General features: G+C 40.2%; 1 protein-coding gene and 1 non-coding gene across 2 annotated transcripts; both read left to right on the top strand.

Moving 5' to 3' along the window:
* The first annotated feature begins 289 nt into the window (after positions 1–289).
* On the top strand, positions 290–396 carry LOC114404628. The gene has a single exon (XR_003665062.1). It is a non-coding gene; the product is annotated as a small nucleolar RNA R71 (small nucleolar RNA).
* A 10,745-nt stretch (positions 397–11,141) lies between these two features.
* LOC114404627 lies at positions 11,142–11,612 on the top strand. Its single transcript, XM_028367509.1, has one exon. The coding sequence runs from the start codon at positions 11,142–11,144 to the stop codon at positions 11,610–11,612; it is 471 nt and encodes a 156-aa protein (XP_028223310.1).
* Positions 11,613–16,848: the final 5,236 nt, after the last annotated feature.

The following is a 16,848-nucleotide window of genomic DNA, read 5'->3' as shown; positions in this document are numbered from 1 at the left end:
ATTCAAGGCCAGCTGGGTTACCAAGTTGACCAACGCATCCAGTTTGCCTTCAAGCTTCTTAGTTTCAGATGATGCAGATGGGTTTGTAGCTACCTCATGCACTCCTCTAATGACTATGGCATCATTTCTGGCGCTAAACTGCTGGGAGTTGGAGGCCATCTTCTCAATTAAATTTCTGGCTTCAGCAGGAGTCATGTCTCCAAGGGCTCCACCACTGGCAGCATCTATCATACTTCTCTCCATATTACTGAGTCCTTCATAAAAATATTGGAGAAGAAGTTGTTCTGAAATCTGATGGTGGGGGCAACTGGCACATAGTTTCTTAAATCTCTCCCAGTACTCATACAGGCTCTCTCCACTGAGTTGTCTAATACCTGAGATATCCTTCCTGATGGTTGTGGTCCTAGAAGCAGGGAAAACTTTTTCTAAGAATACTCTCTTAAGGTCATCCCAGCTCGTGATGGACCTTGGAGCAAGGTAATACAGCCAGTCCTTTGCCACTCCCTCTAATGAATGAGGAAAAGCCTTCAGAAATATGTGATCCTCTTGGACATCTGGGGGTTTCATGGTGGAGCAGACAATGTCAAATTCTTTCAAATGTTTGTGCGGGTCTTCACCTGCAAGGCCATGAAACTTTGGAAGCAAATGAATCAGTCCAGTCTTAAGAACATATGGGACATCCTCATCAGGGTATTGGATGCACAAGCTTTCGTAGGTGAAATCAGGTGCAGCCATTTCCCTTAGAGTCCTCTCACGAGGTGGAGGTTGTGCCATGTTCTCAGAATGTGCAAAATCAGAATGCTCAGAATCAGAATGCTCAGAATTATAATGCTCAAGATCAGGATGTTCAAAATCACCAATAACAGAATGCACAGATTCACCAGTTATGGAATGCTCAGAATGATCAAAAGGTATAAAATGATGCCTAACTAATCTATGAAATGTCCTATCTATCTCAGGATCAAAGGGTTGTAAGTCAGATGGATTGTCTCTAGTCATACACTACATTCAGCATGCACACAACTAGTTGCCTTGTCATGTAAATAAAGGTGTAGGTTTGAACTACAGCTACCCTCAAATGATATCCAAATGACTTGAAATTTTGTGAGCAACCTTATAAAATGATGATAAGATAGCACAAAAAATTTCAGGCAAAAATTCAAAGTCTAACTATGAAAGTTAAAATTGGTAGGTTAAGAAAAATAAGTGAATAAAACTTGAAAAATAAAAAAACTTTTGACAGAATCGCTTTTTTTGGATGATGGAGACCTCAGCTAGCCTACGGCAGGCTGCCACGGCGTAGGAAATTTTTTTCTACCCCAAATGCATATATAATAATTGCGATTCTGATAACCGGAGCAAAAGTTATGGCCGTTTGAAGTTTTGACAAACACAAAATTTGCTAGTTTTTTGGAACTTTCAAATCTGACCAAACTAAAGGCTCTAGCTATTTTTCCCACAAAATATGGATTAAAAGAAGTTACCACAAAAAAATTCAGCCAAAAATAACAACCCTAGCTACTAAAACAAAAAATCCCAATTAATTCAGCATGGGTGGTCGCTAAAATCCGTCTCTAATTGATTTCTACTACTACTCTGTTTTTCCGCAAGCTGATTTCTACTACTACTCTGTTTTCAAGCACAATCTTCACAGCAAAACACCCAAGACTGAAACAGGGGAAACGCTTAATGGTAAAACTGAAACAGAACACACATTAAACAAAATACCAGGACACTAATCAACACTAACACACATACTAACACAATACTAACAATTAAACATAAAACACGAAAGGATTAAACACACAGCACTAGCTAGCTATTATGAACCTTTGGATACTGCTCCCCGGCAACGGCGCCAAATTTGATCGAGGCCGTACCCGAATCAAATAAACATGAAAATGCAGTAACTAGGAAGTGATCCTAGGTCGTTTCCCAACGAGCAGTGACAAGCCAAATGTTCATAATATACTTGCAGTAACAGTAACGATGGGGGGGGGGGGGGGTTTGGTTGTTTGGTAATTAAAGAGTAGAACAAATAAAATGGAATACGAAACTACTAATACTAAAAACGGGTTGTTTCCTCTGATTCAGAAGCCACTCTCTTATCCTGGGTTATGGAGAATTCGTCCCTAACAGTCAACCACTTAATCCAACCCTATTTCAATTTACTAAGCGAAAATCAACTTAGGGTTTTCAATACGTGATTAGGCACCACATACACCAGTTAGCCCTTCGTCCATTAAGCATGAACGCAAGTTAGGCTCAGAGGCAATTAATCGAACACGAAGCGTGCACTGATTAATATTCACGAAATTGGGATAACTGGTGAAGGGAAAACTGTCAGGAAACCACATTACAAACGAAACCTCAAAGAGAGTTGGGCTTCGTCCTCAAAAGGAAACAACACCAGAAAATCTAGCCTTCCATGGATTCAAACAGAAAACGCAAATGAAACATGAAGCAGAAACGTAAATGAACAAGAACGTAAATGAACAGAAACGTAAATGAACAGAAACGTAAATGAAAGTAGAAGAAGCAAGAATGAACTCGTAATTAGAGGCAGAAAACGTAAAATTGCATTACGAACTCAGAAACGTCAAAACAGAAAAACGAAAACCCTAAAACAAAGCTCTGAATAATGAATAGCATAACAGAATAGAATGCCCTGCACGAATCCCAAGGCAGCTATTTAAAAAGAGTCACTCAGAGTCACTGGGCCCTATTACAATACTCTGGCCCAAAACGAAATAAACACTGAACAACATAAAATAAAATTGCGAAATTTCCTAATTAGAAATTAACTAAGGTAAGCGCTGCTTTATTTGCCCTCTTCAAGTCCACAACCAAAATCCGGATTAAGCCCAATGTTTCATTAATTCCTGAAATTAGATTAAAAACATCAAATTAGCTAAATGAGCCCAAATAATAAAACTGCCTAATTAATTGACAATTAAGACCAATCAATAATTAAAATGGTGCAAAAAGGGTTTAGAAAATAGAAGAAAATGATGGCACATCAAGAAGAAAGCTCCTGGTCAAAGAAACCAGAAGAAATGTGCAGAGAGGTCCTTGGACTAGACAATGTCTGAACAATACAGAATTGTCACCAAATGAACAAAAGAAGGAAAGGAAACCACGACCTAAAATGGTATTCCCCCTTTAATTGCCAACCAAAATCTTGTGCGCTAGCGACTTTTTCGCCCCGCACTAAACAAAAACAGAAAAGGAAAAAGCCAACCAAAAAATCAAAAGCCAAAAACACACAAAAGCCGAAAAACCCATCAAAAGAACCCATTCCCAAGGGAAGTCCTATTGATCCATGATCACGCATGTAATTTTTGATTTGATAGGAAATAAATTGCAAAATCAAGTCATGACATATCTATGGTTCAGAATTAGGATGAAACACTTACCTGTGCGAGATTGATACACTTTGAGTGATTTTCTTCTATTTTGTCGAACCCAGTGTTTCCTCTAAATGGTCATTTAGAAATGAAATGCTAAACATCCAAAATCTCATTTATGGTTATGGGGGATTTCATCAACATACTCTCCTTCCCCGGTAAACGCATTGTTTTTTTTCACTCAAAAAAGCATATGCTGCTCTAATCAGTTGGAATATTTGTCTCTTTGCTAAAGCATGTTTGCATTTTTAGTGAAGAAAACACCGAGACTTTTTCAAGTCTCACAAGTTATCCAGAACTACGTAGGTCTGAGTTCCTCATTGGAGGATACGTAGGAGCAAAAGCCTTGCTTTTGTCGACCACACCGCTTTTTGTTACCATGACCCAAGATCTGGTAACCCGCGGAGACACCTTACGGTTATCCGCACCTCGTCATTCAGTGACCCCAAGTGTGATTGATGAGCAGAGGCCAATGTGGTCATCTGCGCCCTTTCCGGAGATGTCAGCATCTTCCGGTGGAGACTTTTTCAAGTCTCACAAGTTATCTAGAACTACGTAGGTCTGAGTTCCTCATTGGAGGATACGTAGGAGCAAGAGCCTTGCTTTTGTCGGCCGCCCCACAAGATCTGTCATATTGACCCTGAGGTCATGTGACATGCGGAGACAAAATTTGGTCATTCCGCACCCCTTTGCCATTCAGACACAGTCGTGTCCGATGGTGCGCAGAGACAAAAATTGGTCATTCTGCACCCTTTGTCATCCAGAGGCGGCGGGCCCGATGACACGCGGAGACAAACTTTGGTCATTCCGCACCCCTTTGCCATTCAGACACAGTCGTGTCCGATGGCGCACAGAGACAAAAATTAGTCATTCTGCATCCTTTGTCATCCAGAGGCGGCGGGCCCGATGACATGCGAAGACAAAATTTGGTCATTCCGCACCCCTTTGCCATTCAGACACAGTCGTGTCCAATGGCACGCAGAGACAAAAATTGGTCATTCTGCACCCTTTGTCATCCAGAGGCGGCGGGCCCGATGACATGCGGAGACAAAATTTGGTCATTCCGCACCCCTTTGCCATTCAGACACAGCCGTGTCCGATGGCGCACAGAGACAAAATTAGGTCATTCTGCACCCTTTGTCATCCAGAGGCGGCGGGCCCGATGACACGCGGAGACACCTTACGGTTATCCGCACCCTTTTGTCATCCAGAGGCGGCGGGCCCGATGACACGCGGAGACACCTTACGGTTATCCGCACCCTTTTCTCATCCAGAGGCGACAGGCCCGATGACAAGCAGAGGCCAATGTGGTCATTCTGCACCCTTCGTCAATCGCGGTCGACAAGCCCGTTGACACGCGGAGATTTACATCATCTTCCGCACTCACAAGATCTGTCATATTGACTTTTGAGTCACGCTGACGGGCGGAAATACCCGAGTGGTTATCCGTATAAACATTCTTTTGCTATCTGTAAGACAGAACGCTTGATAGCATGTAGAGACTGACATAGTCTTCTGCACCTTTTGTTCCTCCGGGAACAACAAGTCATTTGCAGGCGGAAATTTTATGGTCACCCGCGACTCTCGTCAACCGAGAGGAACGAAATTAGTGTCATACCCTAATTTCGTCCGGGGACCTTTGCTTGATGACATGCGCCCTTTCTTTGGTCCTTGTGAGGTGCTTGGCACCCATCATTAGGCAATTTTTGAAATTCCGGGAACAACAAGCCATTTGCATGTGGAGATTTTATGGTCACCTGCAACTCTCGTCAAATCGAGAGGAACGAAATTAGTGTCTTATCTTTACTTTCATTTTATCTCCAATAAAAGACAAGTAAAGAGGGGCAACTGTCATACCCTAATTTCGTCCGGGGACCTTTGCTTGATGACATGCGACTTTTCTTTGGTCCTTGTGAGGTGCTTGGCACCCATCATTAGGCTATTTGTGAAATTCCAGGACATGCCGGAAAACCATAAAATATTGATGCGCAATCCGTAAGTTTCCGTGACACACCGGAAATCAAATGGAAGCATCGTTGCATAATTAAGTGAGGTTCTGTAACATTCCGTAAGTCAAAAAGGTGATGATTATGTAATCCGCAAGGTTCCGTAACATTACGGAAAGAAAACAAGTATCGTTACGAAATTCGTAAGTTTCCGTAACTTTACGAAAAAAGAATCACCAAAAAAAAGCAGAGGGGGTGTACTTAGTAAAAATAGGGGTGCAAATAGCACCCAGGCCCACTTGGGCCCTCCAGAATATTCCTCCAGAAGGCTGTTGCTTCTGGAGGAAGCAACCTGGCTCGCCTAGGCGAGCTGGGCGGCAACCACCTCCCCTATTTTGCTATAAATAGGGGAGGAAGTGAAGAAGAAAAGGGTTCAGCCCCTTAGGCACTTCTCTCTCTTTCGAATTTGCTTGGAAAAATTGTTTCCGTGAAGAAAATCTAAGCCGAGGCGCTTCCGAAACGTTTTCCGTAAGGAATTTCGTGAAAGTTTTTGACCGTTCTTCGATGTTCTTCATTCGTTCTTCATCGTTCTTCGATCTTCAACGGGTAAGTACCTCGAACCAAGCTCTTCGATTCATTCTATGTACCCATGGTGGTCCACATTGTGTTTCGTGTATTTTTATTCCCATTTCATTTACTTTTTATACCCCCTCTTGACGTGCTTAAGCCATTTTACTTAAGTCATTTCTCGCTTAACCTAAAAATAAAACAAATTTCCACCGATCATTTGAATTGTATTATCCGTTAACTTCGGTTAAAATGAATTCCGACCGTTCGGTCGTGCCGTAACCACGTTGGAAATCAAAAAGAGGTAAATAATAATATAATAATCAAAAAACATCTTTTAGTAAAATAAAGCGGAAAATCAATCGGACGTTTTGTCTTTGGGATTTCTCATTCTTAACCGAATTGACTAATAACTAAAGTGAAGCTAAGGCTAAAATCAACTCGCCTAGTCAAGCTCGTCCACAAAAATAGGTTTTTGAAGTTTGTCCTTTCAATTTCTCACTAAGTAAAATGGATCATTTTTAAGGTCCAACGCCTTAAAATGATCACCTCTTGAGTAAAAAAAGAATCGCTTGATAAGAAAGAACTACGTAGGTCTGATTTCCTCATCACAAATTGAGGAATACGTAGGAGCAAAGGGAAACACCCTTGTCGACCACAAAAGAGAAAAAAAATAATAAAGGGTATAAAGGATATAAAGACATAAAAAGGGAACATAAAAATCAAAGTCATGTTTGCACATTCGATTAAAGGCTGCCGTCCCTTGGGACGGACGTGTGGGGTGCTAATACCTTCCCCGTGCGTAAATACAACTCCCGAACCTTTTCACTTAAAAGTTCGTAGATCGCGTCTTTTCCGGTTTTTCCGACGTTTTCCTCAAATAAACGTTGGTGGCGACTCCGCGCGTATTCCTTTCGTGGAACACGCATCCCGCGAGTCTCGCGTCGCCCTCCCGCCGAAGGGTAGGTTGTGACACCCTGTAAGGTCCTTTCCAATTTTCTGTGAGTTTTTCGTGGTGATTATTTTTTCCGTCGACGATGGCTTTGTGTAAGACTAAATCTTCTTCTTCAAAGGTGTGTGGGATGACCTTTTTGTTGTACCTGGCCACTATTTTTCTTTTCAGTGCCATATCTCTTATGGCAACCACCTTTCTGTTTTCTTCAATGAGGTTAAGCTCGACTATGAGATTTCCTTCATTGTGGTTCAGATACAAATTTTCAATTCTAAAGGTTAGTTCTCCTACTTCCACAAGAATGGCCATTTTAGTCTTGTATAGCATCTTGAATGGTGTTTCTCTTATATGGTCCAGTATGGCCATAAGACATGTGGCAGTTGCTCTATCCAGCTTCCTTTAGTTTCTTTTACTCTTTTCCTTAATCCACATAGAATAATCCAATTTTCTACCTCAGCTTGTCCGTTTGTTTGAGGATGCTCTATAGAGGTGAACCTTTGCTTAATGTTCAGCCTTGATAACAATTGTGGAATTGTCTATCAACGAATTGAGTGTCATAGTTAGTTACTATGACATCGGGATTCCCGAACTTGCAAATTATTTGTCTGAACACAAAGTTTTCAATACTTTTAGAAATTATTGTGGCAAGTGTTTCGACCTCGACCCACTTTGTGAAATAGTCAACTGCTACTACTAGATATTTTTAACTTGTCTCAGAGCTCTTGGGAAAGTGTTAGTCATCTTTTACGACTAATTTTTGTATAGAAAAGTTTCCAAAATGTAAATGAATCTCCTAATTTATGGTTATTTTTTGGTAGGATTGTAAATATTTCTAGTTTAGTTTTGATTTGTGCTCAGTAGAAGCCTTCCTATTGAATTTAATGTAAATTTCACTTCAATTTCTGGTAAAAAGGAGAAAATTATGAAGGTTCAAAAAGTGTTGTCTCGTTAAGCCTGAACCATGCGCTTAGCGAGACCAAACCGCTAAGCGAGATAGTAGTGCCTTAGCGCATGAGGATAAGCCTGAAGAGAATTCTTCCACGCCAGCACGCGCTTAGCGCGTATGCAGCTCGCTAAGCGAGGCGATTGTCTCTTCTGCGCTAAGCGCAAGATTGGCGCTAAGCCAAATATCACTTACTCGCACTAAGCATGAGAGTGGCACTAAGCGCGCCTTCGAGGTTAGAAAGCCTTTTTAAGCCTGATTTGCATAGGAAAAAAAAAGAGTGTGATGACGTGAAAGAGGTCTGAATTGACTGTGAATTGTGTGCAGAGAACAAAGGAAAAGCTGAGCAAGGAAGCAAATGTCCTAACTTTTAGGTAGATTCTAGGTTTTAGAGTTATTTTCTAGGTTCTTAGAGGTGGAGGAGACATCCCCATTGCTTTGTAATCTGGTATTTTCTCTGAAACCCTTCTCCTTTTTGTGAAAGTTGCTCCCTTGTAAGGGAGGGCTAAAATCCTTTGTTGGGAATTTTTACTGAGAACTTGATGTAAATATTTTTATTATCTATTTGAGGTTGTTTTCATGTGTTCAATGTTTCTATCTAAGCTTATTGTATGCATGCTTGTGGTTTGATCACCGATTGGTGTGTGCTGTTAGGAACTTTAGCATTGACAAATGTACTATTTCCTTGGAACTTGATAGAGCAGGGCTAGATAACTATAGTGCTAGATATAGTGTGCAGGGCTCTAGTTTTTATTATGTTGTGCTTATAATGCTGTTTAAATTAGGCTAAGTTCAACAAGAGACATCTATGAACGAAGTTTAGTTTAAATTAGTTTAAACTCACGAGACATCGGTGTTGGTATTTTTGTCCTCGGCATAGAACACAGGAATAATTTCAAATAGAGAAAAATCCTAATTGCATCAAGTATCTCAGTGGAAGGAACCAACACTTTTACTTATCTGTTTTCACACTCAATTTTTCACGTTTAATATTTCTTTGATTACAATAGAATATACCTTTGTTTTCAATTCATGATACTTAATTCTTTTTACAAACAGCTGTATTTTGAATGACACTTTTCCAAGTAAAATAGGTTCCCTGAGTTTGATACTCGGATCATTCCGTTTTAATTATTTACTTGATGATCCGGTGCACTTGCTGGTAGATTTCGCACCCACACAAACAAGTAGTATTCCTAGGGGTGGAAACAAGTATTTTGGCGCCATTGCCGGGGAATCTTCTTTTTATTTAGAAAACTTTAGTTCAAATTGCAGGCATTTATTTGTTATATATTTTTTTCCATTGTTTATTTTGTGAAGATTTATTTATTGCATAATTCATTGTTCTTTGGAATTGGTTAACAATTGTTTTGCTTGTTTTGCATGCAAAGAAGGTCTTTTGCAGGTGTTTTGATTCCCATAGACTTGGAAATTAATGCAACTTGTGGGAAAAGGAACGTAGAAAGAAATAGAAAGCTTTTGCATGACATTGAGGCAACAATAATTCAGGAAGAACCTATATCATCCGAGGCATCTTCTAGTTTTCCAAAACAAGAGGAATCTCACACAGTATTAATTGAAGCCAATATCATGGCTGATGAGCCATGGCGAGTGACCCTGGAAGATTATTCAAGTACTTCTGTGCCATAATTCTTCACAAGCATTGCGCGGCCAGAGGTACAAGCTCAGAATATAACCTATCCACATCCATTAATTCAGTTGATTCAAAACAATTTGTTTCATGGTCTACCCAATGAAGACCCGTATGCACATCTAGCTACCTATATTGAGATAAGTAATACTGTCAGAATAGCTGGTGTGCTTGAGGATGTTGTTACATTGAGCTTGTTTTCATTTTCTTTGTCTGGAGAGGCGAAAAGATGGCTCCATTCATTTAAAGGTAATAGTCTTAAGACTTGGGATGAAGTGGTTGAAAAATTCTTGAAGAAATACTTCCAGAGTCTAAGATAGCTGAAGGAAAAGTTGCCATCTCATCCTTTCATCAATTTCCAGACGAGTCCTTGAGTGAGGCTTTGGAAAGATTTTGTGGGTTACTAAGAAAGACGCCCACTCATGGATTTTTAGAACCAATCCAGCTCAATATTTTCATTGAAGGGTTAAGGCCACAATCCAAGCAGCTTTTAGATGCTTCTGCAGGGGGAGAAATAAAATTGAAAACCCCTGAAGAAGCCATGGAATTGATTAAAAATATGGCTGCTAGTGACCATGCAATTTTACGTGATAGAGCACACATCCCAACCAAAAGAAGCCTGCTGGAGCTCACATCACAGGACACATTGTTGGCACAGAACAGGTTGTTATCCAAGCAACTTGAAGCATTAACAGAAACATTGAGTAAGTTGCCAACCCAATTACATTCTGGATAACCTTCAACCTATTTTGTTTTGCTGGTTGCAGGTTGTGTTATATGTGGTGGAGCACATAATTATGGTTGTTGCATTCCCACAGAAGATACAGCACATGAAGTGAACAATATGGGGAACCAGCCAAGACCAAACTTAAATGTAGGTGGGTATTCTGGATTTCAACATGGCCAACAATATAATCAGCACCAGGGATAGTGGAGAACTCACCCTGGCAATCAGTTCAATAAAGACCAGGGTGGACCATCTACCAGGTCACAGCAACAAGGGCCTAGTCTTTATGATAGAACAACAAAGCTGGAATAGACTCTTGCTCAATTCATGCAAGTATCCATGTCCAATCAAAATAGCATAGAGTCAGCCATCAAGAATCTAGAAAGTCCAGGTGGGACAGTTGGCAAAACAATTGGCAGACCGACTGTTAAGCAGCTTTGGAGCCAACATAGAGAGGAATCCTAAGGAGGAGTGCAAGGCTGTTATGACTAGAAGCAAAATGGTGAACATGAATAAAGGTGAGAAGAGGATAGGTGAAGAAAAACAACAGCTGGTGACTAAACCAAAAATTGACCCAGTGTTGGAACCTTTGAGTGAGACTAAGGAAGAAGTGGAAGTAAAAGATGATCAGTAGAAGGAGATACCAATAATTGTGAGTGAAAAATAAATAAGTGAGAAGGAAAAGAAGGAAAAAGAAAAAGAAAGACAGAAAAAGAAAATGAAAAAAAATGAGAAAAATGAAAAAGAAAAAGAGAGAAAAGACGAGAAGAGAAAAAGCAAGAGTGACTGTGCTAAAGAGAAAAAGAAAGAAGCATCTTCAGCTGAAGGGAGAGAAGTACCATATCCTTTGGTACCTTCTAGGAAAGAAAAAGAAAGACATCTAGCTAGATTTATGGATATTTTCAAGAAGCTAGAAACTACATGCCCTTTGGAGAAGCTCTATAGCAGATGTCGCTCTATGCTAAATTTCTTAAAGACATGCTAACTAGGAAGAACAAGCACATCCATAGTGACACCATAGTTGTGGAGGGAAACTGCAGTGCCGTAATTCAACGTATCCTTCCACCAAAACATAAAGATCCTGATAGTGTCACTATACCTTGTTCTATAGGTGAAGTTTTTGTTGGCAAAACTCTTATTGATTTGGGAGCCAGTATTAATTTGATGCGACTTTCCATGTGCCGGAGACTTGGAGAGTTGGAGATAATGCCTACTAGGATGACTTTACAGTTAGCAGATCGCTCCATCACCAGACCTTATGGAGTGATTGAGGATGTTTTGGTTCGGGTAAAACATCTTATCTTTCCTGCTGACTTCATTGTAATGGACATTGAGGAAGATGCAAATATTCGCTTAATTTTGGGACAACCATTTATGTCTACTGCAAGCTGTGTAGTGGACATGGGGAAGAAAAAGTAAGAAATGGGTATTGAAGACCAACAGATCAGCTTTGATCTATTTAATGAAGAAAAAAAAATTGCTAGACCAGAATGTTTGTTTACAGGTGAAGGAGTTTGATGAGAAGATTCTGAAGGAGAGAACCAAGATTGATCCAGGATAACAAAGAACTATGTGTCAAGCTAATGACGTTAAATGAGCGCTTACTAGGAGGCAACTCAACCCTTTTTAAATTTTGTTTTTCTTGCATTTAGTTAAGTGCTTGTGATTGTATGAATTCAGCATGTTTAGTACTGAAAAAGGGGTTAAAAAGCTTTTGTGAAGTTGTGGATAGAAAAATAACTTAATTTTTTTTTATTGTCCACTCGCTAAGCGCACCACTCGCGCTAAGCGCCATTGTCTTCACGCACTAAGCTAGCTCTTGCTTGCGCTAAGCGCATTGATCCCTGATCATTAGCTGAGCGTTCTTGCTAAGTGCATCTGATGCACTAAGCCCAATAGCTTCTCTAGAATTTAATTTTTGGAATTGGGCTAAGCGCACAAACTCGCTAAGCGCAAAAACCTCTTTGGAATTTAATTCTTTCAAATTGCGCTGAGTGAGCCTATTCGTGCTAAGCGCGGCCATCACTGCAATTAAGGAGCATTATATTCGCTAAGCGCGCCTCGGCCCGCTAAGCGAGAGTTGCAGGACCAATCAGAGCTGCAGAATGCGCTAAGCGCATATCTTCGCACTAAGCCCAAAAACTTCTCTGTATTTTTTTATTTTGAATTAGGCCTAGCGAGCAGACGCGCTAAGCGTATGGCCTTTAAAACGCAAACGTCATATGGACTTGCTAAGCGCGGTTGTGCGCTAAGCGAGCCATACGAAACTGCTAAAAATAATAAGGCACAATTGTCATAGGCAGTTACCATTTCATTCTTACAAAGCATCTTTCTCACTCTTTGCATTCATCTGCATTTTGCTCACATTCCTATAGTGCCTACATCTGCTTCCTTTTTGCAACTACTTTCAAAAATCCAAGTAAGCTTTTTGACCTTGTATTCATTTTCATTTTTAGTTTTAAACTCTAAGTTAGTCAACATAGTTAGCGTTAGGTTGAATTTCTGTTAGTACTTAGTTCTGTTAGGTTAGTTGTTAGTTAGAGTGGAGTTAGGGTTTTATCCTGGTTGCAATGTGCTTGTTTTGATTAGGGTTAGATGGCCTAATAGGGGCCTAAGTGAAGGGCTGAGAAAGCCCCTGTTTTTTCTGGAAATCGCGATGAGCGCGCTAAGCGCCTCGCTACGCTAAGCGAGCTCATATTATCTGCTGAACTTGCTAAGCACAACTGTGCACTAAGCGAGTGTTGTGTATCAGACACTTAGAATTTTTGTGTTTTCCTGTGCGCTAAGCGTGCCTGTCACGCCAAGCGCAATTACCTCTCTTTTTTTATATTTCTTGGAATTGGGCTTAGCGAGTCTACTCGCTAAGCCTGTGCTGTCTAGTAGAGTAGTAACGCTAAGCATGCCTTCCAGTGCTAAGCGCTAATCCCTCTCTGTCTTTATAAATTATGGAATTGGGCTTAGCGTTTTTGCAGAAAAAAAGTCACCCGCTAAGCGCGTGGCTATCGCACTTAGCTCATGAGTAAAATTTCATAAGGCGTGCTAAGCGCAACCGTCGAGCTAAGCACCCAGCCTTAATTTCAATTTTATTTTCTGCTTTTCACTTTGAATAAATCTTGTCTAATCTTGTCTTATCATTCTTTTGTTTTGTAGATGGCTTCCCGTAAGTGAAAAGCACCAGCTTCAGTGTCCCAGGCTAGGTATGATAGATCAACATTTGTATCCCAAGATGCCTGGGACCGCTACGTAGACAATGTCCTTAGCCGGAAGATCCTTCCGGAAAGGAATATGAAGTTGTACATTACAGAATTTGATGAATTTATGAGAGAAATTGAGAGGAGGAATTGGCATAAGGAGCTCACTAACTTCTCTAAAGGGAGCATTGACATAGCATTAGTGAAGGAATTATATGCCAACCTTTATGACCTTGAAGATAAATCACCAAAGTAGGTGAGGGTGCGAGGGCACCTAATTAAATTTGATGATGATGCCCTCAACACCTTTTTGAAGACATCAGTGGTCATCGAGGAAGGGGAGAGCTTGCCCTCTTACTCTAGGTTCTGCAGGTGGAGGCCAGATCCTCAAGCGCTTGCAGCCTATCTATGTATCCCTAGGAGCGGATTTGAGCTGAATGCAGATTGGCTACTTCTGAAGATTTTGAGGAAGAATCTTACTACTCTGGCCCAGACCTGGAGTGTTCTATCTTTTTCTAACTTAGCCTCGACATCTCATACTTTAGATATTACTTTGGATAGGGCTAAGTTAATCTATGGGCTTGTAATGCAGATGAATATGAACTTGGGATCCCTCATCTCAGGTCAGATTTCTCTCATCGCACAACATGACTCCTCGAGGCTAGGTTTTCCAGCCCTTATTACTGCTTTATGCAAGGCCCGAGGAGTCACATCTGATTCTCTGACCTTTGAATCCCTGAGCCCATCAATTAATTTGGCTTATATTAAAAAGAATTGCTAGAATCTAGGGCTAGAGGATCTAAGGCACCATCTACTTTAGCTCCCCCTACCTCAGCTCCTTCTACATTAGCTCCTTCTACCTCTCCTCTCCCTCCACCACCAACAGCTCCAGTTCTTCCAGGTCCCTCCGCTCAGAGCTTAGAGCCTGCATCAGCGCCAGCTCCAGATCATGCAGAGTTTGCAGGATGTGGTCCAGCAGCGGCCAGTTATGAGCGTCGAGGAGTTTCTTCAAAACATGGCCTGGCCAGGAGTCCAGCCTTCTCCTTTGGGAGGGGGTGAGGCCTCTACAGCCCAGGAGCCTCAACATGACCAGGAGGACGACATTCTAGAGGCCTCAATTAAAAAAATTACAAAAAGGTCCTCAATTTTGGTGGTTGTTCTCTCTTTGGTGATTCACTCAATTTGGAGTGCTTCTAATGCAATCCTACCCCCCCAAGGGTATTGGATAGAAGACTCCAAGAGGATTGGGCTAGAGCTGCTAAAGAAGGCCTTGGGGTTCTCATGAACCCCAGGATAGATTTCTGAGCCCATGGACCAAGGTTGGGTCTTCTCTTCTTTGTAAATATTAGAATAGGTTTTTTTCTTCTTTTGGGCCTTGTATTTTGGCCATTCTAGTAGTATAGGGTTTTAGCCTTGTATTTCAGGGCGTTTTGAGTAGTCTTTGTCGTAGGAACTTTTTTTTATTTTCATGTATTTTGGCATGGGGGTGAGCTTAGCTATTATAGGGGGTGTGTGTAGCTGAGTTGTAGCTTCTTTAGGAATCTTCTCAAGAAAGCTTCTCAAGAAGGTGAGCTTAGTTATTAGAGGGGTGTGTGTAGCTAAGCTCTAGCTTCTCAAGGAAGTTTTCTCAAAGAAGCTTCTCAAGGAAGTTTTCCCAAGAAAGCTTCTCAAGGAAGCTACCTAGTCTATAAATAGAAGCATGTGTAACACTTGTTGTAACTTTGATGAATGAGAGTCTTATGAGACACAACTCAAAGTTCAACTTCTCTCCCTTTTTCTTCCTTCAATTTCGTGTTCCCCCTCTCTCTTTCTCTCCCTCTTTCTTTTCCTCCATTGAAGCATCCTCTCCAAGTTTCTTATCCAAGGCTCATCTTGGTGGTGAATCTCCTTCTTCCATGGCTTATTCCCTAGTGGATGGCGCCTCCTCTCACCTCTTCTCCATTGTCTTCCGCTGCATCTCCATGGTGGAAAATCACCATTGAATGACCTCATTGAATCTCAAAGATCCCGCCTCCATAGAAGCTCCACAAGCAAGCTTCCATCAGTTTCTTAGTCCAATAGCTCTTAAGGTGGCTGGCCCTTTGCTTCTTGACTCAAATTCTTCAAGGGATGGCACCAATCCTCCTTTCCAATTCCCTATACGGCAACTCACAAACAAGGAAACAAAGAGACAAGCAATAACCAAAGACCAAAAAAATGAAATGAAAGCTAAACCAATAAAGTTTTAACAAGAAAAATTTTCAAGGATTATTCAACAATTAAAGCAATGAAAAGCACACAAAAGCAAGCTAGGACTCAAAGAGAAACCTAGAATGGCTCTAGAGTAGAGTAGAAAAACTAAAAAAATGACTCAAGAAACCTCTAGTTTTGGTACTTGTTTTCACAATAATTTTCAATTGAAATTTCAGAACTTAGATTGGTATAAAATAGGCACCAATTATAGAACAAATTTCGAGCCAAAACAACAAGCACACTTCCCTTTCACTTTTTTTTCCTAGACACTGATTTTTCATCCAACTTGTGTGATTTTTATTATTTTTTAATTTTATCCTAATCACTTGGTTCTTTTTTTATAATTTTAGTAAAGATGTCTAGAAAATTCAGTAAAAAATTCAGCTCAAACTTCATAGTGACCAATTCCCAATAATTTATACAAGTTCGTATGTTCAAGCTGCCAGTACCAGCGATTTCAACCTAGAAATCAAGAGTAGTGTTTATGTTGCTTAAGGCTTGGATAGTTACAATTTGTGTTTTCTTATGCTCAATTATCTTGAATAAAAAAATTCAGGAGAGCTTAAGACTTACTTTGATTCACAAATCCAGCCACAACTCAGCACCACAACTCAACTTCATCATAGGCATCATGTAGGAAAGTTAGAAAACAAAAAAAAAGTTCAACAACAAGATTACTTCTAGGAATTGATTTAGAACATGTTATGAACTAAATAACATGCATGAATTAGACTCAAAATTCAAAAGATAGGCTAAGAATGACAAGAATACATGAACAAATGTATCTAGAATTCAATCAACAAAATAAAAATTCAACACAAACATAGAACATAATGTGGCAATTACTGTGACTAAACATGACTCTAAGACAACATGGATTAAGTGATTTACACTTAGATTTTTGTGTTTTTTTTCTAATAAATATTTTGGAAGAAAATTTAGATCTAAAGGTTTAGCACAAGAAGATTATGACTGAAAAATGATAGAACCTAAAATCAACACAAAAACATGATTCAAGAGTAGATCTAAAAAATTTGAACCATAGAAATGCAAGAACAAGTGTAGATCTAAGATTTAATCGGTTTATTTTTTGAATCTACTCTAAACAGCACCAAACCACAAGACAATGGAGGATATACATGGAGAATAAGATGAATAACAAGGATTTAAAGTGAAATGTTCGAACAAAAAGATAGAGGAAGCAAAAGAACATCACCTAGATGAAGATGCTA

The sequence above is a fragment of the Glycine soja genome, unplaced genomic scaffold, assembly GCF_004193775.1.
Source record: "Glycine soja cultivar W05 unplaced genomic scaffold, ASM419377v2 tig00105152_1_pilon, whole genome shotgun sequence".
Classification (NCBI taxonomy): Eukaryota; Viridiplantae; Streptophyta; class Magnoliopsida; order Fabales; family Fabaceae; genus Glycine; species Glycine soja.
This window is presented reverse-complemented; position numbering and strand designations above follow the sequence as displayed.

Coding starts and splice junctions, on each gene's coding strand:
- LOC114404627 (XM_028367509.1), top strand. CDS start 11,142: ATGTCGCTCTATGCTAAATTTCTTAAAGACATGCTAACTAGGAAGAAC.